We start from the raw sequence: 27,520 nt of genomic DNA on the forward strand, positions 1-27,520 counted from the left end.
CCAAAGGCCCATGGGTGCAGATTCAGGGTCCTGGCCTGAGCTTCACCATCCCTAGTATAAATTAATAAACAGCAAGATCAATGTGACCTTTTTTATTAAAACTTTGCATTTTCCTGCACTGTTGTAAATTAACATTATGTATGCAGCACCATTTCCCAGTGTGGCTGGTTATTTCATATATTTATTAATTCTCTCTTCTAGGCTGTCATGGTGTCCCTGCTGACAGATTACTCACCACAGCTGCTGAAGCCTACATTTTGATCCTTGGATTTCTGCCAAGAGAAAAGATTCCTTACCAGCATTCACCATGCTGGTCCATGAAGTCTCTCTTTCTCTCTAAAAAACAAGATCAAAGCAATGATAATTAATTAACAGAAATGGAAGTTTCAATCATACTTTCATTCTGCATCTGTTCTAGCTCTTAAACACGGCAGCTGCATTTCATTATCTAGCAGCTTTTTTCTTCCCCATCCTACATATTGATTAGCCCCCTAAAATGGTTACATTTTAACAAATGGATGAGTCAGAAAGGCAGGCAATAGTAGAATTGATCTCATAAATGTGTCCTGGAGCTGTGTACTGTGAAAACTGCTGCAGTTTTCTCGAAAGCTGTCATATTTGCCTGCTGATCGGAGGGTGGGTGGGTGTGTTTCTGAATGACACAATTGAAATATACCTTTTAGATTCTGATATTAAGGCTGCAGACCAAAGCCCACTTAGTAGCTCACACTTAAGTTCAGGGGGATTTACTTCTCAGGAATGAACTGCAAATATATTATAACTGACAGTAGTGATGGTGGTATATTAGTTTTTGTGTGATTTTGGATGCAGTTAGTATATTTAGTGTGTTCATAGACATACATTTATTTTATACAGTTTTCTATAGTTTTGCTTTCCTAAAATGTAATCAGAAAGAATGTTCTTTGCTGATATCCTGCACTGCCTCCTTATTAGCAAGGTTCTGCCTCATTACTTTATTAATGTCTCTAGATTTATTGAGACTTTTTATGATATAAAACAATAAATGATAATAAAAATGAAATAGAAAAGGAATAACCAAGTTAATCCAAAAGTTTCAAAGCAAATCTATCTTCTTGCTGGGTGATACAAAGCTTTCAGGAAGTACGGAAGCTTCAAATAATAAATAATGTCCTTCTTGCTACAGTCCTTATGGCTCTGGAATTGCTGAAAAGAGAGTTTGTTTTTCAAGTGGATAAGTAGAAAGATAAAGAACAAGACAGATGAAGATGAAAGGGAAGCAAGAAGAAGGTAGTGGAAGGTCCTTTTTTTCTACATCAATTGAGCAAGGAACCAGAGTACTAAATCACAGCTGCTGTTTGGAGACTACTGTTGTAAAGAAAGCTCTCCAGAAAGGTATCCCACCTGCCATTAAATTTGTGACATATGTCACTTGCTGTCGGGATGCCAGTTCTAGAAGTTCTGTTAATCAGTCATCAACATCAAGTGGAGAAGGGGATTTCCAAGTCCATAAAACCAGTAGCAACTAAGCTTCACAGTTAACTTAAGCTTTGCAGGTTAAACTCATCCTTGCTGTCCTAGTGGAGCATCTCCACTTAACCAATGGCCTTACTTACTTACTTACTTACTTACTTACTTACCTACTTATAGTATCTGCTCACTGCCAAGTCAGTGAGTCACTTACTCAAGTCAAAGCCGCTTCCCCATCAATAAAAAATAGAGATAATTTTTTTTGTCCTCACCTTAGTGAGCCTAATTTGAAGTTAGCAAAGCAATTGGTGAGCCTTGAATGGAAGCTGTGGGAGATGAGCACAGTATTATTGTGCCTTCGAGGCTTGTCATGAATTCATTACATAGAATAAACCAAAGATGAATATAGATGAGCAATGAAGACGCAATAAGATAAAAATAGTAATTTTGATAGAAAAATAATTCCCAGAGGTTAGTGCTCAGAGAAACGAAAATAAAAGTATGGTGGATGTGAAACTTTTAACAATACCCCTCATTATTTTCCTTATGTTTCTTTCAGTGTATCTGTGACGATCCTTTGTTGAGTATTTTTAATTGTAATAGCCGAACCTCTCTTCCTGAATGCTCAAAGCACTTCACATTCGTTTTATCAGTAATTCTCACAGCAGGCCAATATTTTTATCCCCATGTGTGGAGTACTGAAAAAGAGAGCAATTTGTTTAATAAAGAAGGCCCTACAGTCATGTCTGCAAACATGCAGAGATACCTGGTGGCCACCCACCAAGGAGTAATGATGGTGTGAAGAATTTTGCCCTCTATGGAATGCTATACAATGGCAACCTCTCAGGAAAGATAATTGTACCTCCGTCCACCCAGACGGACCACTTAGCTCCTTCCTGTCTCACTGGAAGACAGTGAAAAGTCTTACTGCATTTCGGTATGCCTTTGGGGTCCTGTACATGCTCTAGTCCTGATTCTTTGCTCTTTTTTGCAATGCTGGTTATGCTGTTGTCCTCTGCTACTGATTACTCTTCAATCTCAACTCCTGGCAGGTTCTCTGGACCTGCCTTTGGTTTACCCTCTGATTCCGACTGCTGTTCGAACCTGACTCCTGGATTGTTCTCTGGTCTTGCTTTCTCATTTTATCCTCTGATCTTATCTACTCAGCATTCTGGGCTCCTGGTTCCCATCTCACTTCAGTCCAGACTGCTTACCATGGCCAAACCCAACAGCTATTCAGCAACTCCCAGTATGTCACCTTTCCAAACATGGGAGCTCACTGGGAGGCAGCTGGGACTTCTGGCAAATAAATGGACTGCAGAGAAGAGAGTTGGGTAGGAATGCATCTCTTCCTAAGAATGTCAGTGGATAGAAGCCGACAAGGTTAAGGCACTAGCCCCTTTAATAGCTGTTTAGAGCAGGGAATTTAAGCAGGCGCATGGCCAGAGGAACCCTGTTCTCTTTTGTACTTTATCACTCTAGGAACAAATGTTTGTGCACTAAAGAGTATTTTTCGTTGCTCCTTGTTTTTCCTCTGCATCCTGTTGACAGCATTCTGAATGCAACTCAGCCATCAAGCTTCTAAGGCAGGGAGGCTGAAGTAAATTCATCACTAAAGGCTCATGAGGATAGAAGCAACTTGCTGTTGAAGGTGCATGGGGCAGATCTCCACAAAGTCCAATGCTGCTGCATGTGTATGGTGCATCTGGCCAGTTAGAGGATTTCAGCAGTGGAGGTGACAGGAAGTAAAGCCTAAATTGATCACTGCAGCAGTTCCATTCCTTTTTCCACAGAGGTGCTACATAAATGGCTTTTGGGTGCTTTAAAGTCCACCAAGTATAACTTGCTACTGGTATTATAATTATAAGCAGTTTAAACTGTTGCACTGTCACAAGGATATGAATTGGCTGTTTTGGCAGATATATATATATATATATTAAAATAAAATGCTTCATCTGGTATGAATAGCTCAGGGATAGTCTCTGTCTCCTTATACTTTCATACAGCCCACATATTCTCAAAATGCCTACAGCCAAAACCACAGTAACAAAAACTCCAAGAGGATGCAGAGATATCATTACAGTGGAAACACTGACTTTATTGTGGCATTGTATTTTGCTTTTGAAATGTGGCCTATGAGGCATACTCCCTTGGCAGGTTTAATTTTCTCACAGCCTGCAGCAATCTGTATGTGAAGTTTAACTTGCTTTTTGCCACATGCTGAAAAATGCATAGCACACAGTTCATTTGCTCTTTTGAAAGTAAAGGAGCAACTGACTATCAATAATTTCTGGTGCAGTTTTGGCTCAGGATTATAATTCCTTTATTACCTCTCTAGACTGCTAAACGAAACTTGATAATGTACAACCTCACCTCTGATCACAAGCACCCACAACTTCATATGGAGGATGAGAGTTGTGATGGGTACATATAGACATGTCATGTAGTGTGCAATGAGTGCTGTGTGAACATGTACTTAACCTTCTCAGGATGAGTTATATGACTTTTCTCTGTAGTTTTGCAACTTTGCATAGAAACTGGTTTTTAAAGGTATTTCACCCAGAGTACATTCCAAATGTCAGGTTCCCCACCCACTTTGACTGGAAGTCCCATCCCCTTTTGGAATTGCTTTAGGATCCTCCCCTAAAAGTGTTGTAACAAATGATATGTACTATACTATACTATTCTGCACTACAATGAACATGTCGCATAAAGCAGCCATAGATTATGACGTAGAAACTCCTCTCTCAGATGCCTCTGATTATGCAAAGAGGCTGCAAAACTTACTGAACAACTAAGACTTGAAGACACAGAACAAAACTGATGGACAGTGGATTCAGAGGAGATAAAAACATTCCACAAATCATAATCCACAAATACAGTGGTACCTCAGGTTACATATGCTTCAGGTTACATATGCTTCAGGTTACATACGCTTCAGGTTACAAACTCCGCTAACCCAGAAATAGTGCTTCAGGTTAAGAACTTTGCTTCAGGATGAGAACAGAAATTGTGCTCCAGTGACGCGGCAGCAGCAGGAGGCCCCATTAGCTAAAGTGGTGCTTCAGGTTAAGAACAGTTTCAGGTTAAGTACGGACCTCCAGAACGAATTAAATACTTAACCCGAGGTACCACTGTAGATTCATTGCTAGAAGATGTGGGGCTGGTCAATGGCTTAGGGAGGTTTAAGGCTGTTTAGACAAGTTCATGGGGAGTAGGTCTATCATGGCTATTAAGTATGGTGGCTGAATAGAATCTCCATGTTGACAGGCAGTGTGGCCTTCAAATGCTGTTGGCTAGAGAACAAAAATGGTAGGGGGGATTTGTAGATTTCTTGGAAGCACCTTTCTGGCTGCTGTCAAAAGGAGTCTGATGCAGGAGGCCTTTGGGAATGTTCTCAAAGCAAAGAAACTGGGGAGGTACATGTGGGGGACACACTATTTTGGGATTGTAGATCTTCTTGAGGATATGCAATGTTGTTACATAATAAATATTATAATGGATAAATTTAATTTGCATATTGCTTTTTGTCTCTAATGTAGATGATATAATTCCCTTTGGTAGACTTCTGAACCCTCCGAATTTTACTTCAGGGAAGGGAAAAGGGATGCTTATTTTATCCCTCCTCATTGTATGGTGGTGGATAGTCTGCAGTTCCATGGGACTTAAGATCAGTCAGAAATTATAAAGTCAAACAGTCAGTTTTATTATGCTTTCCTTCCTCAGTGACAGAATTATATCAATATAGCTGAGAAATAAATGTGCTTTTTTGGTAATGGATTATATGCTGCTGCAAGTATAGATTTGAAATCTGCCTTTGATTCAGTCCCAAGGGATAGATTATAGGCTATATTATACATTTATTCTATTGATAAAAGGTTTCTTTATCTTATTATATACCTGTATGAGAAAACTATGAGTCTGGTGAGATGTGGGTTGGAGAGTAATTGAACCAGACCCATGTTCACCAGGGCTGTATACTTGTTTCTACATTATTTAATCTATACCAAAATGATTTGATTGTAGCTTGCTTGTCGCCTGGTTTTTACTCACTCAAATTGTCCAAGTCTAAAAGTCCTTCAATGTATTGTGCAGACAACACTAGTCTTCTGTCTCTAACTAAAGCAGTTCTGCAATTATGACTGTGTGCTTTTATGGCCTATTGTACAGATAACTTGCTCTTAACTTTAGTAAAACGAAGATCATAGACATGTCTCCTTAAATGGGTTATTGGACAGCAGTCTGTATAACAAGTTAGGATGTTTAGATACTTACAATAGCAGATGGTATGGTGCGGCGACAATGTTCATCTCAACTCTGCTCTGTCATGCTGCTGTTTCTTAATGGGAGATAGAGGGGTGAAGAGATGAGCTCAGCGAAGTGTAAAGGCAGCAAAATGCAGATGAAGTGGAGTATGGGTGGGCCTTCTGTCTCCCTTTTCATAGGACTAAACTAGTTTATAGAGTTTAGTCACCAATGCTAGAGCTGCACCCACTTCCTAGATCACATAAAAAAAATCTAATTAAGCAGACAGTCTGTCCCTTAATAGGCTCTTCCCAGCGGAAAGCAGGAGGAATAGCTCTGTTATACTACAAACCGATAAAAAGCAATACCAGAAAGTACTTGAATCATCTGTCTTCTATCTGAAAGGTCATATGATTTAATATTGCATATTATTGTTACTTTACCTGCTTTGAGTCTGTGAGACAAGCAGTTGAAAATATTTTAAACAAATTAAGCCCACTCTTGCAGTTTTTTGTTTGTTTGTTTTTTACTATCAAGGAACTTTTCCTTATGCTGCTTTTAATTGAACAGGGTCTAAGATTTCTAGTTAAGATGGCGTCAGGTCAGAAAGTTGGCTCTGCAGCTCTGCAGATCACACAATTTTAATCAGGTTTTAATTGGTTTTAACTTGTGTCAAACCAATTATTTATCAATTGAACAGAGTCATAAGTTTTTATAATGCATCAGGAGATGTAGGTAGGACTGGCAGTTACTAAATATCACATATCTGTTCTTTGAACAATCAGCACAGGAATCAAAACATGGTGGGGGTTCTCATGTAATGCAGTCCACTTTTTTGGGGGGGGATTCATGTGCATAGCCTATAGTAGAAGCAAAATAGATGCCTTTGCCTAAGATCACAAGATGCAGCTTGAAGAGCTAGGAGTAAAAATCCTTCTGGAAATTAGGAGATATGTCTCTTGCCATGAAAAAAGGTATATTTCCAAGCTGTTCTTCCATTCTGCTCTGTGTCCCGAGACATTAATTGCTTCTGATGGAAGGTGCAAATTAAGACAGAAAAGATTTATTAGATGAGCCACTTGTGGAAATATGTTTGGCTCTTGAGGCCCTTCTATGCAACTGTGGTTAGAATTGGGGTTGCCAACCTGTTTCAACCAGTTGGTGCATTTGGAATTTGAGAAAGTGCTTTGGCCGCCAACCACAAAATGGCGTGTCAAAACACAAAATGGCTGCTGTGTGGGGAAGGCATGACATGACACAAAACAGCTACCACATCTAAAAGAGCAGAAAAATAGCCAAAATCACAAAATGGTGTAGGCTGCCTCCCAATCAGCCACCCATCAATGAAAACAAAGAAGGCACATCAGCCATCACCAAGCTTCCTAATAAACCATTTGCAACTCTCAGTTTAGAATGGAAGGGCGAGTGGATGTCCAGTTCTAACATTCAATGAAATCTAGTGGCAGTCATTACAATATATTATATTGATCTAAAGTGGGCAAGTTTTAAAGTTTCAAAGAATTCTTAATCAGGTAGAAGGGTTTTTTTAATCATATTTGTCAGTTGCCTCATTAAGTCTCTCAGTGATATACAGTCAAACAATTAAAGCACCCAAGTTGGAGGCTTAAATGCTTCTGTTCATTGCCTGGAAATTCCTCATTTGTTTTGCTTCTGTTGGTGGCACTGGCAGTGCCAATCTTTTGTGATTAATGATGGAACACAGGACAGCATAAAAAGGAAAGTCCTCCTCATTGAGCTCTAGCAATTTGATATTTCAGTCTCCTGGTCTCAGTCGGATAGAACTGGGTCCATACACCTCATTGATCATAGTTCCCCATCAATATTTAGAAAAGTGTTCCTTCCAAAAGACACAGTTTTAATTCTAGTCATGTACAATACGGTTCTCCAGAAACTGTGGCTTAGCAACTTCCATTCGTTTCAATGAGACGTGGATAAGATTTCCATTCAGCAGAATCTGCATCTTATAACAATAAGCATGCATTTTCCTTTGGAATCAATAGTCATTGCTCAAGAAACAAAAGCTCTAGTCACAACCCAGCACCAACTGAAATGTGTTAATGTGTCTCTTTTACCTGCGTATTTATCTCAGAGATAGTCGTGCCTGTTTTGGTAACTCCCCAGAATCACATGTGAGAACAAACATGAAGATCTGCATACTCTGATGCTACCACTGGATGCTGCACATATTTGACCCTTCCTGGAATAATTGGGGCCCAGGATGCAAGATACTGGTCACAGTATCTATCTGTAAAATCTTCCCTTGGGATAGGATCTATGTAAGGGTTTAGGTTTCCTCGCAGTCCAGTTAGAAGTGTTCTGAAAGTAGGAGGTGATTGCACTTATGCAGTGATCTAAATTACAAATAAAACACTTCCCTTTTAGGGACTGAAAGGACACTGGCAGGGCATTCAATACTTGCAAGTTGTAAGTGGTGGTGGTGGCCGGGGGAGAAATTCAGTCAGTCTACATAATATGAACCCAATTAATGAAACAATATGTGAACTGAAATGCAGCTATCGTAAGAATTCACATTTCTCTGAACTTTGTAATGCAGTTTTCCAACCAAAAATAAGAGTACAAAATGCATATACTAAGGGGAATACTAATACTAATGCATATGCTACTGAAATGAAAATACAGAAATGCATTATATTAAAGGAAGTGGCTTATAAAACAGGTATGTTAGGCAAGATTGCACACAGAATTGTACAGTAGGAGACATGCACATTAAAATCCTGATGAATTTATAGTGGAAAGCACTGCAATAGAGGGAGAGTCGCTTCCTTATTTTGTAAAGATATCACTTAACTGGTGGCTGCTTCCCACTGAGCTAGCATGCCTCATGAATGGCATAATAAGTATCATCTGACAGCCCCACCAAAATGCTATTTGTAAGTATCTCACAAGTGAAAGGACTTACTTTAGGAATTGCACCATTTGATTGAGGGGGCGATAAACTGGCCGAACTTGAATGGGATACACTTCTTGTGACTCCTTACGGCTGTGAATGAAATTATTCAGATCTACAGTGTAGTGCTGTCCTTTCCAAGTGGTTCTGCAAGGACTAATCATGAGCATTCCTCTGGTGACTGTCTAACCAGAGAGAGAGAAAGGGAAAGAAAATAATCAGAAGAATTATGTAGAATTAGGTAGAAAGGCGTGAGAGTTGAGACATTTTCTAGATCTAGGCCAAATGTGGGGAATCTTTGGCCCTCCAGATGTTCTTGAACTATAGCTCCCATCATTCCTGGCTATTGGCCATGCTTGCTAGGGCTCTTTATCTAGACCACTCCAGATGCTCAGAGAATAAAATTCAATTTCTTTTGAACATCGTGTTCTATTTCACAACTGTTCTTAACTATGACTCTCAGTAACATAACAAAAATGATATATTATTTATAAGCTGCCCACCTGACTGAGTTGTGCCAGCCATTCTGGGCGGCTTCCAATAAATTAAAACATCAAGCACAGTAAAGCATCAAACATTAAAAACCCTCTAGACAGGGCTGCCTTCAGATGTCTTCTAAACGTAGTTGTTTATTTCCTTGACATCTGACGGGAGGGTGGGCACCACTACTGAGAAGCCGCTCTGCCTGGTTCCCTGTAACCTCGCAATGAGGGAACCACCAAAAGGCCCTCGGCACTGGATCTCAGTGTCTGGGGATGGAGATGCTCCTTCAGGTATACAGGACTGAAGCCATTTAGGATTTATTTATTTGTTACAGTAAGATACCATCCCTATAACTGAGTTCTCTGGGAAGTTTGCAGACCATTAAAAATGCAAAATGCAATGCAGAATTTAAATGATAAAATCAAATGAAACAGATTACGAATAAATCAAATCAGCTAAAACCAATGTAAGCACAACAGCTAAAAACAATTTAAAACCAACATAAACCCAGGAAGGGGAATAACTTAGTGCAAAGTTCTAAAAGCACTAAAAGTGATCTACCACTATAATTAAAATTATGAGGCTTTGAAGAACAAAACGGTCTTCACTAAATCCGCCTAAAAAGCAATAGCACGAGCACCAGGTGTGGAATGCATTTTGTTGCAACATCAACACATTCCTTGTTGTCATCTTCTTACCTCTGGCTATTTCTTCCATTCTAAGTCCTGACAGTAAAAAAAACACGCCATATTGTGTGCAGAGGATTCTGCTGGGGATTGTGGCTATTAGGTAGGTGCCATATCTTGCAGTAAGGACCAAATGGATACATTGCCACATCCTGAAATCTGACTTTGCCTTTTGATCCATCCCTATGGAAGGAAAAACGTCGTGTTTTCAGTTTCTTGCTTCTTCTGCTATCCCCCAGAGCAAATGGATTATGTTGAAAGTCGACTGAACAAAGAGACGCTTTGCTCACACCAATAAATTTTGTACATTCCATGAAAAGGAGCTGTGACAGAACAATGTAACATTGGTGTTTTTAGGATAGAAGTGATGGGATACAGTTACTTTTCTACAGCAGGAGAACCTCAGATGTTTGTAGCACCTGATCTTTATGATTTGTGTTTTTGTACTGTAACTTCTCTGTCTTGTCTGAAGATGTTCCAAAGGTTGTTCCACCTTTTGTTAATATTTGGGCAGCTTTGTACATTTTGGTAACATGAATCATGAATTTCTCAGAAGCTGATGGGACACTGTCATCATTCCTAGCCACCTTAGATAATTTCACTTATAACAGCAATCTTGAGCAATTGTACACAGCTCTCTGAGGCTTTGAATTCCTTACCTTTCAAACACTTTGATTTCTGAGCTATGCACATCACAGTAAAGCATCTCCCGGTGCCTCTGAGCTGATTCACATATATTCTCCCACACTTCTCTTTCTGAATGCATGATTTGCCAGTGGAAAGCATAGCGTGTGTGGTGAAGCTGGCACCGATTTCCTTTTTGGCAGAGCCTAAGAAGGAACTGGTCAGAGATCTGTTTCCCATCTTTCCAGTATATAGAAATGAAATCCATACTCATCCTCTGTTGTCTCTTTACCGTCACCTCCACGCTACATGTTTTCCATATGAAGAACAGATTGTTTTAGCAAAAATCATGTGAAAAGATAATTGTTACGAAAGCACAACTGCAAAACATTTCTTTCAGAAGGGGTATATCTGCACAGCAAACATTCACTGGTTTCATACTACTTCATCTGTCATAGATGCCCCCAAAGGGTTGCGGAAATTTTTGTTAGGTCCCTGCCTGTTCTCACAGAATCACTGTTCCTGGAGCTCCTTGGCAAGAGACAAGGCCTATTAAACCAGGTAAGTCTGTAATTTAGCTATGTTCTAAGTGTAGCTTTCAATGAGATGTTTTGATAGCAGCTTCACATCATTTGTACAAGCTTTCCTTTACCAGTACTACTTTCCTTAGCACAAAAACATCTTACGCTAGTTCCTCACAGGTGGAACTGTTGGTTCATTCAATAGCAGTTAAAGGCGTATTCTCAAATCCTTGGCAATCATATACAAGGTGTGCAGATAAATACTGCCTCTTACAGAATGTTATAATCCCTAGGCTGCAGGCCTTGGTTAGCTTTCACACAAATTAAGCTCTTGTTGCAGGTCTTCCTGCCCCTCTGAGATTCATCCTCCTCAGCCTGCACACAACATTGTTTCCACAGTACGTCCCTAGTTTCTCAGACAGAAAACACTGTGGAATTAAGGTTGAAAACTTGTTTTCTGGCATGCTTCCTAGGCTTTTAACAATTGCCTGACCTATAGAAATTTGTTTGTAGAGGAGGGAAAGTTCTGTTGCACAGTTGAAAGTTTTTGCCCTAGTGGAACTACATTGTTGGATCCCACATACATATATACCTGTAACTCAGGATAATATGTCATGTGTCTGAAGTAGACTATACTCCCCCAAGCTTGTTCCATAATACATTTGCTAGTCTTTAAGATGCCACAAGACTCTTTTTGTTGCTTCTGCTGCAAGAGATGGTAGCAGGGTTACTCGGGGGGGGGGGGGGGCATTACATTAATGTTACATTTGCTAGCCTCTGTCAACAGGTCCTACATAGATTTCATGTGTGACGTTGGAATTCATTGAAAATGTGTGGCCCAGTTTCCAGGAAAGGCAATGCTGAAGAAGTTAGCAGCAGCAGGACATTCCTGGACTTCTCAAATGATATTTTGCACTGCAGCAGATACCAAACTACCAGCATATAATGTAAGGAGAGGGTTGGGTGGGCGGGCTAAGGATCACCTCTTCCTATCAAAAGGAATAAGGATGCAAGAATGCCAGCATGATATAATCCTGATATTTCAGGGTTCTTAAATGCATGGATGACCTCATTCAAAAGGCTGACTGCCTGAAACTGTTGCTTTCCAGGTATGTTCATCCTCAATGTGTCCCGTCTCCCCCCCCCCCCAGTGTTTACTTGAACTAACCATGTAACACAAGAAAGCATAGGGCTTTGCTGTGAAGTGGACAGAGAAAAGCAGAGTGGGTATCAGAACAGGGTTCAGAGAATCTTGTGGCGGTGCAGAAGGAAGAGAGCACACTATGGAACACAAGGTGAGAAAAAAAGGGAGTTAATAGAGAGCTGGTTGCAAAGAAAACAGGGAGTTGGAACGGTAAGCAAAAACACTAACTTATTGTTATCAGAACAAGGTAGCTTTCTTGAGCAAATGGGAAAGTGGTGCAATCCTGCTGTCCTTGGGTAAAATGGAGATGAAGAAAATTCTAAGCTCAAGGAAAAGTGATTGGAATACAAACATGATTTACCTAGATAAGAACAATAGAGGTTACACGCTTTTATGCTAAATAATGCATGAGGAAATGTGTTGTGGTTTAATGAGTGAAAAAGGATAGCTTAATAGCCTGAGAGCAGCTAAACTTTACTACAGCTCCAATAAATAATGTTTTATGCATATATTTTTTTAGATTAAGTAAAATGTTTCCAGGAGTGGGGGAATAGTGACAGCCTTAAGTGCAGGAAAGAAAGAAAAAAGTGTAATCTTAATTTCACTTGGATAGTTCTACTTTCAAGCTACTTTTTTTAAAGAAGCTATCACCTGGGATATTTTCCTTCGCCTCCCAGCCTCTCATCTTCAGAGACCAACATTTCCCTGCCTCCCACCCAAGGTCCCTCTATCAACCATCTACTACCCCCAGGAGTCACAATCCTTGGACCCTAATAAAGGCCCGGAGCAGAAATACAAAAGAAGAAAGAAAATAAACAAAAACGGGGTGAGGGATGGGGAGAGAAAAAGAAAGAAGCAAGAAGAAGACAGGAAAAGGAAAAGAAATAAAATAAAAAAGACTTCTGAATTTCTATCTGCCAGTTACATAATTAAAATATATTATTTAAGACATTCACTCCATAACATTCTTCTCTACTTTCTGTTAAACAATATTTCTTTTATATCCAAGTATCTCAAAATCATTCATTTCCTTTTCCCACAAAAATTCCAAGAGGAGATCCCAAATAGTTATTATTAGTAGTAAATGTCAACCTTTTTTTCCTTTTATATCAACTTTGCCTCTAGTAATTCCCACAAACATGTCTTCATATTGAGTAATAGTAAATTCATCCATCCGTATCCATGTTAAAAGTCTCTCCACTGTGATCACATATTGAAATTATATTCCATCATTATTTTCTTGTTATATATCCTTTACTTCACACCCATATCAGTATAATCAAATTCCATTTCCTGTTGTATTTCCATTTCCTGTTGTGTTAACCATAGTTTATTATACATTTTAAATATGAATGTTTATATGTTAATGGGACTGTTTGTTTGTTGTGTGTTATTATTGTGCAGTTCAATTACTGTGTATTTTAATGGTGTTGTAAAATAGTTTTTTATATTTTGTAAATCACTTCAAAGTCTTCACATTAAGTGTTATATAAATTAATAAATAAGAACTAGCACTCCAAGAATTGGGTTGGCTGTTACCAAACACATTGATAATGAATGCCAACTCAAAGTTCTACTTGGAATAATGTCTGATTCTCATTTACTATGAGTTAAAGTGAAATGACTTGGACTCCAGCTCTAGTTTTGATTGACATTTGTGTTGTACCGTAATGACAGCAATGACTGAAATAATTACTTGATCTGTGTGGAGATCAACTAGTTCATTAACTGCAGCTCAATAATGTTGGTTTTAACTTGGTTTCAACTGACCCTGAACAATTTGTAGTAATTCTCAGTCTCCTTATTCTGAAGTATTACTACTGAAGTAAATTTAACTTGTATGAAGTAGCTTCAGGATTGTGGCAAGTTGTAATATGTTAACAGTGCATTACAACTGTTTGACTTGTGCTAGTTTACGTAGTTAAAACACATGAGTTTCTGTGGCACATGATATTTGGTGAAAGCAAGTACTTATTTCCCCCCTGATCACTAGATCACATGCATCCTTTCCCTGTGTCACACAATCCAGTGTTTCTTACTACCAATGGCAAATATTACTTTATTCTGTATAAAGAATGCTATTTCACCATCATCTCTAAATAAACACATCATTCTCCATTTGGTGGGAGGGGCACAGTTTAGAAGATATGGTTTTACCTTGCATTGCAAGGGACCTTTCATGTAGCCACTTCAGGGTATGGCATTTGGGGGAAAGGATGTGCCAAGTGCCCAGCCTGAAGTCAGCTGGGCATGCTGTCTATATGTGCATGTAGGGTTCCAATGTTCTCAGGGACATTTCCTGAAGTGGAAGCCTGTGTTTGGCAGATGTAGATGAAAGTGGCATGTCCAACTTTTCTGTACAGAGGGAGAGCAACCTGGCCTCATCCACTGACCAGAGTAGGTCACATCCATACCTTACATACTTCTGAGAGAGCTACAGCATCCTTAACAAATTAGTTAACAGTATTCTTTGGGGGAAGCCATGTGCTTTAGCTGTGTGCTAAATGTGCTTTAAATGTGTGGGTGTGACCGAAGTCGCCGCAGGAAGTTTTCTTCCACCCTCCCTGTGAGAAGGGACAGCCTGGTCAACTGCCTGTTGTGCTGGGACTGCAGAGCTGAAGGGTCTCTGTCCTCAACCAGGGAACCAGGGGCTGCTGGGAGACTGTCTCCCTTCCTTCCCAGGAAAAACATAATAGCATGGGGAAAACCAGTCTGGCCTCATTAACTGACCACAGAAGAAGCATCTGCAGGGAATTTCCTTCCCCACTCCCTGCCAGAAAAGAACACTTGGCTCCAACCAAGGCAGCAGAGCTGAAGGGCAGTGCACACTGGCCTCTGCTATGATCCAGAATCACTGGGAGAGGCTCCCTGGAAAAGCATCATTGCAAATGGGACCAACCTGTGGCAGGGCTCTTATTTCCCCCCTCCTTGCCAGAAAGAGCAATTACTAGAACTTTTGTGGACTCAGATGCCAACTCTGTGCCCCACATCTACTCTGGAAGCCCTATTACAGGACTTAAAAATGCTTTCCACAACATCAGGAGCTTATTCACTTGCTCATCTTCCAAAATGATAGATGTCTGCATCTGCCAGCAACGTCGTTCTATCTATGGCCAATATCTATGCAAAAGTATGAATGGATACAAAACTGACATCGGAAAAAGACATTTCAGCTTCCGAGGATCCTAAAGGTGGTCATCATCAGAAAGGGATTACAACTCCCATCAGCTCCAACCAGCACGGAAAAGGCTAGAGATCATGGGAATTCAGCTCTGCCTGTCTACAATCTCCACCCCCTCCCCGTCAAGTATTTATGTACCTGCAAATCGTCATGCATCATCCATCGAAGGCTCATACCACATTGGCTGGCCTTTAAAGTGCCACAATTACAGCTTGTGCCTCAGTTTATTTCCTCCTTCTCCTTCCCAGCCCCCCTTTCCCCCTTTTGTACCTCATGTTTTGTAAGCCTGGGAGCAAAGTCCCTGCTATTATTGATCACTTTGTGTGTGTGTGTGTGTGGTCTGGATTAAAATACAAATGAGCAAATCTCTTTCTTCTTCTTTTTCAGTTAAGGAAACGGAAAAGACCAGCCCCCTGTGCCATATTGTCACCGGCACCTTCCCTCTCTCTCTCTCCTTCGCAGGCGCGTCCTACATTCGCCTCCCTCCCCTCCATTCTAATCTCCCCTCAGTAAGAGACGCATTTCTTCTTTCTGCGCCACGGCTTGCGTATCTTTTGCATGTAAACAGGCACGACTCTAGCGCCACCGCCACCCCGGGGTCCCCCTTGCTCTTGGCCCTCAGCACCCTTCCTTCCCGAATCCCAACACGTCTATAAAAGAAAAGGGTGGCTGCGGGTGGGGGGTGAAGGGGAACACGCGGGCCTTCTCCGCGCTCCGCCCGCTGCGTTCCTCGGCGCGGCAGGTGCCGAGGCGCGTCGTGCGAACCTCCCCCGCCGCCTTCTCCGCCGCTGTGACCGCACAATGCCAAGCTGTGGCGTTTCGGGGCGGCTGCGGGAAGCGGCGGGGCGCAGGGCGGCAGCGGTCCAGAAGCGCGCGCGAGCAGCTCGGCCTGTCAGCCCTCGTCGCAGCAAGCCGTATCGGGAGCAGAGCAGAGGCAGGCGGCGGGAAGCAGCGCCGCTCGGTGGAGGCGCGAAGCCAGCCCGGAGCCCCTCCTCCCTCCGCCGCCGCCGCGGCTCCTCCTCCTCCCTCCCCTGCCCAGAGCCAGCAGCCGGGATCTCAGTATTATGGCATCGAGGAGAATGGAGACCAAACCCGTCATAACGTGTCTGAAAACCCTCCTCATCATCTACTCCTTCGTTTTCTGGGTGAGTGTCCCCCGCCATGGAAACAAAGCCCCGCACTGGAAGCAGCCCCGGGAGGCTGGGCGAGGGGTTGGGGGGCGCCGGGGGCGGCAATTAATCCCCTCGCCTTGCGCCCCGGGAGGGTGTGTGTGTGTGTGTGTGTGTGTGTGTGTGTGTGTGTGTGTGTGTCCTCTTTGGTAAACGGGGGAAGATAACGGTGCGTTGCAAGGGGAGCTGCAGCGGCTCATGTTGCTGCGCAAACGGCGCCTTGCCTGGGGAGATTTTGCAGCGCGAGTCGCGCTGCCCTCCGTGCTCGGCTCCTGGTTTATCATTGACTGGCTTTCTAATGGAGGAAGGGATTTGAGGATTGTGCCTGATTTGCACCACCAGCACCTCTTTCAAACATAAAAGAGCTCCTTCGGAAGCAGCGTCAGGAAGAAAGTTGCCGGCCTCGGCGAGCTTCACGCAATGCATTTTATTTCTCTTTCTGTGATACGATATACCCCCCCCCCGCTTTTTCCCGATGGTCTCGCAATAGCACCTCCGCCTTGAAAGGTTGTAATAAAGCCATTCGTAATCAATCTGCTGTCCTGACAGAGGGCTGGCCGACACGGTCATGTCGTTGCAGTAGAGAATCGTTATATGAATGTACCTCTGCCTGGATTTTTTGGGAGCGTTTTGCGTCTTAACCACCTCACAGTGATATTTCTCTCATATATATACTGTATATCTATATGCGCATGCATATGCGCAGGACAGAAGGGCATTTATTGCAGGAAGCTAGATACTTTTTAGGGCGTCTGGACCGCTCAAAATGACTTTTAAATTGCAACCTGCCTCCTAGATGGATGAATCTGGTAGTAAGAATAAAGAGAACTGTGGTGTTTATGAATGGGCAATTGGTGCATCATGCATGAATAGACAGAGAAGTCAGTAGCTTAAAACACAACCCTGTTATAGATTATATTATATATGAATTCTCTACCAGCCAGTATGTGTGGGAAGTATGATTGACAGCTCACTGATGAAGCTATTGTAACAGTAAAAAGCAACATATATCTATATCTATATCCTGCATTAAAATAAATTGCAGCCTTTCAAAAAAAAAAAAAGATTGTTGTCTCCATGGCTTTGCCTTTGCATATACTGCAGGCAGCTCTCCTAACTATTCAGCACTGCCCACTCCCATATTATATTTGGATAAATGCCACCTGCATTTAGTGAGATCAACTTTTATTGCTGTGCTCCTCGTTCACAGTAGTGGTTGTCAATGTAGCTGTTGGCACATACAGCATATGCAAATAGAGAATCAGCATCATATGTTTTAGAAAGTGAGTTTTGCATGCTAGAACATTTTGCTTGAAAGTGTGATATTTCCCCCTGATTTGTCCTTTCGTCTCCTTCCACTGGAACAACACAGCTACCCACAGTAATAAAGCATTGAAATACACATTTTATTGTTCTTAAATCACAGTAATAAAAATAGATGTTGTGGTTCACAGTACTGAAATGCTAGCACATGCTCGACAAAGGAAGCTTAAGGATGTAGTCAGCTGTGCTTGTCAGCACACATGTGGAAGCAAACTCCACTCAAGTCTGTGGGGATTACTTGCATGTAAATGTGTTTGGAATCAAGGGGCTAGAAGAATGTAACATATAAGGCTTGCTTCGGTTTTGCTGATGGGAGTATAAGGTTGTACAGCTATTAGGTGTTATCCACTATTGGTTTCAAGAGACTTTCCTGCTGATTATTCATACCGTGTACTGTGTTAGCTGGGCATAGTTTTGTATGGGAGGTGTCCTCTACAGTAACATTCCAATCGTGGAGTGCCCTCCCTCAAAAAATTAAACTGGTGCTGATTCTGAAAGGTTTTAGCTACCAGTTAAAAACATGTTTGTTCACTTAGGTGTTCGGTTAAATTGGTTGTGGAGTGGAATAGCCTATCCTCGTCAGACTTGTTCATTTATTATACCGGTACTTGATTATGGACTTAACGTTATATAAGGTTTTTATGTATTTGTTTAATTTTATTGTGATTTGCTTTTATACTTTGTACCTCATTATGGGATTGTTTTGAATGAAGTGCAGTCTGGAAATACTTTAAATAAATAGATAAACAGTGTATGATGCATATTTTACTATTTTGAGGGCTGGTGAATTTTTCCCTTCAAGCTGACGTCAGGCATTGCTTGCAACAGCTTTGAGGGAATGCGGGGGTGGGGTGGGGGAGAGAATATCTTCCACTGCTCATTGCTAGTGTAATAATATTACTACTTTATTAGTATGATCAGTATGATCTGTGACCCAGATACAATAAAGAGTCATGGGTAACACAAGCCCTGAATTTTCAAACAGCGTCTGGGGAATGACATTTTCTTAGTAACCTGGTATGTTGTTCAGAAGATGACAGACATAAACAGCGTATCATGTTGTGACAATGATTTGCTGATTAAAAACTCTTCAGTGGTATATAGTGACAATACAATATAATAGCCCGCTGGCCTTAATCTGCATGTCTACCATGCAATATATTAAAACAAGCTAGTCACTTCATACTGAGGAAAGCTGATTGCGCATTATCATTTTAATAGCTCTGTCATGTGGAATGCGGTGATGAGATGTAAAACATCCTTCCGCCTAAGCTCTGTTAAGCAAATCATTTTTCCAGCACCAGCATTATCATTTAACCTGGAGGACAGCTCCCAGTGAACACAGTGCTTTTATAACTTACATCTGTTTGTTTCGTTTTTAAAGCACTTTATTTTGTAGGGCTGCTTTCTTATGTAGACTTACTTGGAGTAAGACCAACTTCTGAGTAAAGATGCATAGGATTGGGTGGCAGGTCCTTCTCCAGTGAATGCACACATCCAGCTCTTTTCACAGCTCTCTCCTTACCCCTTCATTGCTGGTACTGTTCAAGCAAGGTTTGTGCTGTCTCCCAAAAGAAAAACAATACAGCTTTAAGAGGAAGGAAAACACTGTTATCCCCTTATGCCTACAAGTGATTCCTCTTGTGCAAGGCTGAGGTATAAGAATCCAGAGACTTTGCAGTGTTGCATTTGGAAACACGGATTATTATTTTTTAAAATGCTCACTGTTATTCCTTCAATATTGTTAGGAAATCACTTGGTGTTATCTGTGCAAATGTTGGCTTCCTGCAGATGATTAGAGAATCTTGTTCTCTGGCTAAAGAGAGGATTTGTGCCTTGAAGTCTGTCTAACTAGTTCTTTTCATGAGCAATAATCCCAGGATAATAAAAAACGTTTACACACTGTGGGACATTGTAGGACCAAAACAAATAGGCATTTTTAAAAGGATGGTAAGGAGGCATTAGTAGTGGTGCTTTACGGGCCTGTCATGGTGAACCAAGGAATGAAAAGGCTTTAAAAGAAAAAACCAAACATTCGTTCTTTCCTATAATTATGAATTAGACATGAAGGTTACATCTTCATTGCAGCCCCAAATAGGTTTCAAACCTGTGTGAAGCAGTAAGAATGGGATTCTTAGAGAACCTTTAGAATTCTAATTTTGTGAGAGTATGATGAATCCCTTGCACATTTGCACAGTTCCTTTCACAATGAATGTGCATTTGTTGCACACCATGAACAACAGCATTCTTCTAACTTTTTTCTGCTTTAGTTAGGCTCTTGTTGACACATAACGCTGATGCTGTCACTGGTGTGGGAGGTTTCCTGCAATGGGATTCCCACGTGACCTTGGCATATGCATGAATACTAGAACCTTGTGGCAAATCACTTGGGTTTCCCCAGTCAACTGATGCCCAGTTGAGAAGCCATGCAGGTGTCTATGGGACTCTGGCATTCTTGCACTTACTGCACTGCTGTGAGATTTAGCCATAGGGAAGTGGCTTGCACTCACTAATGGTGTGTGGGAACAGGGCCTTAGTTCCAATCAGTGATGAGTCAGGGCCAAACTGCATGCTACTGCAGGAGATCCATGATTGATTGATCTGCTTTTTTGATAGAACTAAATGAAGGCATGTGTCTGCGGGGACTTTGACTGGGGTAGCTGCTGGCTGCAGGGTTATTTAACGTTCCCCCACCAATGCAATTTTCCCAATCTAAATTACCCTCCTGCAACTTCTATTTGCCCTGTGCATGAAAAATACAAATAGCTTTTTCTTGCTTGGATCTTCCCTCTACAAAGGAAATAGTAAAGGAACAGGGGGATGGTGTGGGAAGAAAGTTGTTTGCCACTTCACTGCCCCCAAGAAATTTGGGTGCTTTCATTTGGGGGAAAATTGGAAGATCACTCACAGATCTCCTGGTCTAATGTGTTGCATTTACACAGAAATCACCCTTTGACTGCTTAAGTGCCATTGTTGTTTACCAGAATTCAGCTCATTCATAATATGGTGGTTACTCCAGATTTATTAGTGCCTATACCTCAGGGCTATGTGGAAATGCCACATTCTTTTCAGTCTAAAGCGTGAGCTTTTAATATACCTTTTCTATGGATGGGAATGTGAATAAGGAGAATGAGGTGGGAGGAAATGTAGGCAGCATATTTGGGTGGGTTAAATTCTCTCCATTCTGATTTTGGTAGGGGATGGAGTATATGGACTCTTTGCTTCTTTCATTATACTTGTGTTTTGCTATTGCAATTTACCGTAAGTCATGTGCCCATTTTGTAGTTGCAAATTGCTCTTATTTACAAACATGGTGCCATACTATTATGAATCTCAGAGGAACACTGGCAAATACCTTTCTGTAGGACTTAAATATAAAAGTCTTGCAAAACAATGCATAGAAAAAAGATAAAGATGATAATTTTATTTCCCTAGAAGGCACTTGCAATGGAATTGCTGATCCAGCCTCATTCACAGAAGCACAAACTGTATATTAGAATGCCAAATTTACTCTGTTCTTATAATAGTGTGTGCCTTTGAATTATTGGTAGCATTAATCATTCCTGCAATGAATGTCTAATTGGGTTAGTGGAATCAACACTCCCCCTACCCCATATTTTCCTTGGACTGCTTCTGTTTTATTGCTCACTGATTCAACTTTGCATTTATACATCTCAGCAAATTGCTTTGAGAAGATCAGCTAAGAGGGCTGCTTCCCATCCCTTCTTAATGTACTGGTAGGTTCTTTTTGGGCCTTCTAACAGTGTAAAGTGAGTTGAACAGTTTCTGCCTTTTCCAAGAGTAGTCACGATGCAGAAAGTAACGAGTTGGTTTTTTGGGTCCTGCACAAATCACTGTTAAATTGAAATCAGTAGACTAGCGTTTTAAAACCTTTATCTATTTTAAGGACATGAGCTGGTTATTTCCTACACTAAGAAAGAAAAAGTATGGAAGTGCATTGTGAATGTTTAAATCACAATGTTAAAATACAATCTTAACTACTTTAAAATACTGACTACTGAACAGCAAGTGTGTGTGTGTGTGTGTGTGTATGAAGATTCTGGTGTTAGAAAGTCTTGAAAAACATGAGTAAACAGTAAAAAGAAAGGTGCAACAACTGCAGTAGTCTATATTATATAGGCAGTAATCTGCTTCTCAATGCCCCTCATACCATACTTTTTAACCAGTGTTTGTACAAATCACACTTGCATTTGCTGCACTAGCAGAATTAGCTGTTTTCTTTTGAGCAATGGCCTTAGCAATATGTGCAAAGGCCAGGCATCTGTGGTACTCTGGACAGTTCCATGCATGGCCCAGGCTGGAGACTTTGTAAGAGTCCAGATGTTGCTTCTGCAGCAATCAGCTTGAGAATTGGCCTCAAATAGGCGCTGCAGCTTTATCTGTAACAGGGAGCTGGTGATTCCACCAGGACTTCTGAGCTGGTGTTCTCCAAGTCTGATGGGAGCAACATGACATTCTTGGGTCAAAGAGGTAATAGCTCAATGGTCTCCTTTTGTACAAGTGCTTTTGGTTGATTATACACATGTAGAGCTGGCTCTGAGAGCAGTTCCCTCTCCACTCCAAATCCCAATGCTTTAACCCCTGAAGATCATTAATATGGTGTTTATTAGCAGACATCTTCTTAGGCTACAGTCCTAAATACAATCTCCTTGAACAGAGTGGGACTTATTTCTGAGTAAACGCCATATGGAATTATGCTATTAGTATAGCTGCAGAATGCCTGCATGAGCTTTCTGTGTTTCAGAGTAACTACTTCCATCTATTGTGTCATAAATCATACATTAAAACAAGCATTTGTGTCTGCTGTTCCCTCTCTCCTGACCAGCTTTATTGTTTTATTAGACAGGAGTGGGACATCTTGCCAGAAACTATGTGAAGAGCTGGATTGGATATATTGGTGCTATTGACTTAAAGTGGTTATGCTGGATGCCTGTGTTTCTGTTCTGAGTATCTATCTATCTTTTTTTTTAAAAGAGGTTTACCTGTGATTCTGGTATGACTAAAGTAGATTCTAATAAAAAATAACAAAAACAAGCACAATCAGAATAGTGAATTCTAGAAATGAAACTTTCAGACAATTTACATGGCCAACATGCCTCAAAACATAGATTTCATGTTAAGTTCCAAAAAGATTTTTGTTGTTACTGTTACTGAAATGTCTAAGAAGAATGATTTTGAAAAGTAAAAAGCATTTACAAAGTTCCTCTGTAATTTAGTATGTGTGTGTGTGTGCGTGTGCGTGTGTGTGTGTGTGTGTGTGTGTGTATATATATATATATATATATATATATATATATATATATATATATTCATTCAGCAGTGGGGGTTGTATGCCTAGCAGACAAGGAAATAAGGTTTGGGAGAGCAGATTTTCTTATTAAAGTATTGATCATTTTTTCATCACAAGATCAATGTGCTCTCAACTTTAAGCATTGATCTTTGCATTTTGAAAGTACAATTGCTTTGCTCTATAACATATGTTCAGAAAATACTGGTGAACAAATTGACAATATGAAAGATAACCCTGGAAAGGCTTAGCATGAGAAATGAATCCGTGTCTGTAGAACAAGCCTTCTCTGGCTGAATCAGATAGGGAGATGCTGCCCTTTACTTTTGACACCATGGAAGGAGGTATGTCACTTGTGTACAGAAGCTAACACCCAATTTGAACCAAGAAATTGTTTAATAGCAATAATAGCTGCCTTAATTAGGGTTTTCCCCCCCTTGATTCTTGGTGATGGAGTATTTTTAAAAGCCTTTCTAAATATATGCTTGCTTTTACATGGTTTGTGTTTTGTGCCCCACCATCATTCATTGTGCTTGTGCTACCCTTTGTGTGTATGCACAAGAATGGTAAGAGGCTCTATGAGGAATTAGCCAAACAGCAGTAGCACATGGTGTGATGGGGCTGTGCTGCTTACCAGATTCCCCTCCAGCTGAATTGTTGCTGCATATTGGGAGAGAGAGGGAAGGGGTGAGGTGGTATGAGGTTGGTAAGGTGCAAAGGCACCAGCAGGAGTACCAGATTGGCTCTGCTGGTGCCACGCCTCCTCCACACCTCCTGGAACTCAGCCAGAGGTCAGGTGAGCATTGCAGCCCCATCATGTTGTCTACAACTGCTAAAGACAGCCCTGCTATATATTTGCTAGTAAATTTACTTGTGATTAGGCACTCCTACTCCTTGAAAAATGTGCGTATCTGGAAAGTTCGACATTGACTTCATTAGTGGCTCAACATAATTTCAAACCGCCTTCATTCGGATTGTTAAATGGCACAAGTGCTTTCTTATCTAACTGCACTCAAGATGATGCAGCTTTAGGCTTGAGATGGGTGTGACCAGGCTCACTACTTATGTCCACGTCCCAGCAGAGTACCCTAAACACAGTAGCACTGCAGTACAAACAGCAACACTCTACAACCACATTCCAATTATTCCTCCACTCATACCAAATGAAAGTTTAAGAGGTGTACAAAAACAACTGCTCCCACCCTCCAGTCATCAGCTCATTCGCATGTGGCATATTGAAGGCAATGGTTTTGGTGCCATTTTGGGGATTGTGTTTAAAACTCCAAAATGGTTTTGGGAAGAAATGAGGAGATGTACAATGGCATCAGTGGGGTGGCAGTGGTAAGCATCTTACAGGATTTTTTGTTGTTGTTGGTTTTTTTTTAAAAAAACTTCGTGCCATCCTGTCTTTTCCTCATTTCTACGTTCACCCAAAAAATAACCTTTGTACTGAGAAGAAAATGGTAAACTTCAACCCACAAAGTAAAACATTTTTTTGCAAAATTATATTGTGCTCCACAGTTCCTGCTTTGGGATAGTCTAGATCAGTGTTTCCGAACCGGTGTTCCGCGGCACACTAGTGTGCCGCGAGATGTTGCCTGGTGTGCCGCGAGATGTTGCCTGGAGGGAGGCGGGCGAGTCCAAAAAAGGTTGGGAAACACTGATTAAGTTTCTCTTTCAAAAAGGAAACGTGGGTTAAAGCGGCGACGCCGCCCCCCACTCACTTTCCTGCTCTGGCTTCCCTAACAGTTTTCCGAGTTGTGTCACTGGATCCAGCCCCCTTTTCCACAGGTGACATGGGGCTGGAGGGAGGGAAAGAGGGCTTTACGTCGCGCACAAAGGCAGCCTCCTAGAAGCGCTCTGGGCCGGCGCCGTTTCGCCGAAGGCGCCGGAGGACCCCCACCCTCAGCTCCTTCAGAAAGGAAGCCCCGCCCCTCGGCTCCCTACGAGGCCAGCCGCTGCACGCACGCGCCGGCTCGTCATCAGCTCCGTCTGTTTCCAACCCCCCTGCTCGCCTTCGCACGAGCTCAGTCGGGTCCCTCAGCCGAAGAAGCGGAGCCTTTCTTTGCCGCCTCTTCCTTCTTCCCCGGGTCTCACTCCGGTTTGGGGCCTCCCCTGCCGCCGCCGGCCACCTCGGCCCCGCCGCCGCCCCCCCCTCCGCCCGCTATCGCCGCCACCACCACAACAGCCGCCGCCGCCTCAGCTGGGCCCATGCCTGCCGGGAGCGGCGGCGGCAGCAGCAGCGCCCCGGCGCCCTTCTCTCACGGCGGCGACCCGGCCCTGAACGAGCAGGAGAAGGAGCTCAAGCGGCGCCTCAAGCGGCTCTACCCGGCCGTGGACGAGCAGGAGACGCCGCTGCCGCGCTCCTGGAGCCCGAAGGACAAATTCAGCTACATCGGCCTCTCGCAGAACAACCTGTGCGTCCACTACAAAGGTAGAGGGACGGAGGGAGGGCGAGGTCGAGGCCACCGCCATCCCCAGGCCCCCTCAGCCTCTTCCTCCGAAAGGCAGGCTGAGAAACTCCCAGGGAAGCTCTGAATGTCTCCCCCGAAACCGTCGGGAGGCTACGGTTGTTGCCTTTCTCCGCCGAGGTCGGTGGACCCTGAGCCTAGGCTTCGTTCCCGCACCCCACTTTCCGAAGACCGCACACCAGTTGGGCCAGTACATATTCCCCTCCCGTGACTGGAGCGGAATAGCCCTTTCTCTTCTTCCCCCACCCTTGTCGTTGGAGGAGTCCCTCAGTCCCTCGCTTTGCTGCCTCCTCCCCCCCCACCCCCAAAGCTTGGAGGTTCCCCGGCAAGGGGGAGGGGAAAAATTGAAACTTACACTTTCGTCCGTCCCTCCCGGCGTGACGCTGCGCGCTGACGTCACGGGGCTGTAATGGTGGTGTGCCTCGAGATTTTTTTCATCAAACAAGTGTGCCTTTGCCCAAAAAAGGTTGGGAAACACTGGTCTAGATCAATAGTCTTCAACTTTTCCAGACCCAGGACTCACCTTTAATCAAAACATGCTTTTAGAGACCCATTTCTTAAGTTTACACCATATATTTGTATGGTGGTTGTGCTACAGTTGTGATCTAGCTTAGATCAAGCCATGGCCTGTTAGTGTATCCCAAACTATCAGTTTTGATCTTGTGTCATTGATCTAACTTGGGTTATCTTTTCCAGATGTGGTTATTATTGACCACATTCTTGTTTGTTTTCGGCTGATCTACTTTTTACATCCTGCTGGAGCACTGAAGCTTTAGGTCATGTCTTTGCACAAGAGCTATGATCCTTCAAAAAGAATAGGGCTGTCAAAAATGTAACCAAAATGTGTGCATTTGCTTAATTTTCATGTTTTTTACATTGCAAATAACATGAATTTTCACTTTTCTTATTTGCATAATTTAGCTGCTTAATGAAGTAGAGCTTTAACTTTGATTACTTTATTGAATTTATTCCAAATGAACTAGGTAAAGTAACTGTTCAACTTCATTAAACAAGGAAACTAAGCAAATCACACAAAATCAAACTAGTTTGGTTGTTCCCCTGCTGTACCTTTAATCAGTAATTTAATCAGTCACACATACTTGACTTTTTCATATTTTCTGTATATAACAAATATTTATCAAGGCTTAAGCAATATTTTTTAAAAAATTTGAGCGGTAGTAATGGATTTCCGACATTAGCAGGAGATTGGGCTACATGACCTTTGAGTCATTACCTTCCAAGTCTGTGATTCTGTGAGCCTCTAATTGGTCTGTTTACCTGATGAATCTTCAGCTTTGCTATTATTAAATACTCTATTCCTGAGAAGAATTATGAAAGTTATGTGAGACCTGAATCAAACTAGAGATGGACAAATGCCTTATTCTCTACCTGTGAGTATTTTCACTTGCTGCTGCACATTAGTCACCAGAGAAACACAAGTCTTTCTGCCCCCTTGCCTGCTGTTTCTCTGCACAAAATCTGTCTGTAATGCATTCATTGTGGCCTGCTGTTCACCTCCTTTGTTTTGAGTATAGTGGACTTGTGCCCAGTTCAGCTATTATCTCAGTAGTGTGGCAGCTGTCAAAACTCAAAAGTTTCATATGACTATGAGAAAATTTGGATCACTTTCCCAGCTAGACCCGCCTAGACCCAACTATCAAGGAGAAGTGCTGATTGCCACTGGGCAGGTGCTGTGCTTTCCCTACAATCCTCTTTCCTGGGCTGGTGGTGTCTGTTCTGAATACTGTCTTGCTTGCTGTTCCACTCTGAGGCTTATAGGCCTGATCCAGCCCCAAATTTTGTCTAGGTCTCCTGATTTAGCTGCGCTACTTATGCCTGGGAAAGGTTCCGACTTCCGGGTTGACGCGATCTGGAAATGGCGGATTCCCTCCGAGCTGCGGAGGGAATCGGCTCTACTGAGGACGGGTCTTTGCCGCGCGGAAGCCTGCGGACTGAAGACTCGGCGGGTGCCTTAAGTGCCCCCCCT

At 42.1% G+C, this 27,520-nt stretch overlaps 3 protein-coding genes across 17 annotated transcripts in view; 2 read left to right on the forward strand and 1 right to left on the reverse strand.

The window, feature by feature from the left end:
• OTC (ornithine transcarbamylase) overlaps positions 1–309 on the forward strand; it is a gene marked incomplete at its 3' end in the record, with an annotated part of 28,265 nt that extends 27,956 nt beyond the window's left edge. For both annotated transcript variants that reach the window (XM_081197812.1, XM_081197813.1), the window contains exon 10: positions 202–309. In XM_081197812.1, coding sequence (XP_081053938.1) covers positions 202–261 — 60 coding nt within the window. The remainder of the gene's footprint in view (positions 1–201) is intronic.
• Positions 1–27,520, reverse strand: part of LOC308589027 (uncharacterized protein) — a 159,142-nt gene that overhangs the window by 19,115 nt on the left and 112,507 nt on the right. For 2 of the 14 annotated variants that reach the window (XR_014009025.1, XR_014009026.1), the window contains exons 1-4: positions 8,636–12,974; positions 5,725–5,947; positions 1,979–2,147; positions 236–336 (exon numbers count right to left, since the gene is read on the reverse strand). Coding sequence is in view for 1 of the 14 variants with exons in the window: in XM_081197824.1 (XP_081053950.1) it covers positions 303–336; positions 8,636–8,808 (207 nt within the window). In the remaining 13 variants the exon portion in view is untranslated. Of the gene's footprint in view, positions 1–235; positions 337–1,978; positions 2,148–5,724; positions 5,948–7,787; positions 8,032–8,635; positions 12,975–15,134; positions 16,019–27,520 lie in introns of those variants that run through there. The other 12 variants (XR_014009016.1, XR_014009017.1, XR_014009018.1 and 9 more) reach the window with 12 other exon arrangements.
• The window catches only part of TSPAN7 (tetraspanin 7), a 73,168-nt gene continuing 61,907 nt past the window's right edge, over positions 16,260–27,520 (forward strand). Inside the window, exon 1 of the mRNA XM_081197822.1 lies at positions 16,260–16,407. Within this exon, the coding sequence (XP_081053948.1) occupies positions 16,327–16,407 (81 nt within the window). The 5' untranslated portion in view covers positions 16,260–16,326. The remainder of the gene's footprint in view (positions 16,408–27,520) is intronic.

The sequence above is a fragment of the Podarcis bocagei genome (genome assembly GCF_964188305.1).
Source record: "Podarcis bocagei genome assembly, chromosome: 6".
Classification (NCBI taxonomy): Eukaryota; Metazoa; Chordata; class Lepidosauria; order Squamata; family Lacertidae; genus Podarcis; species Podarcis bocagei.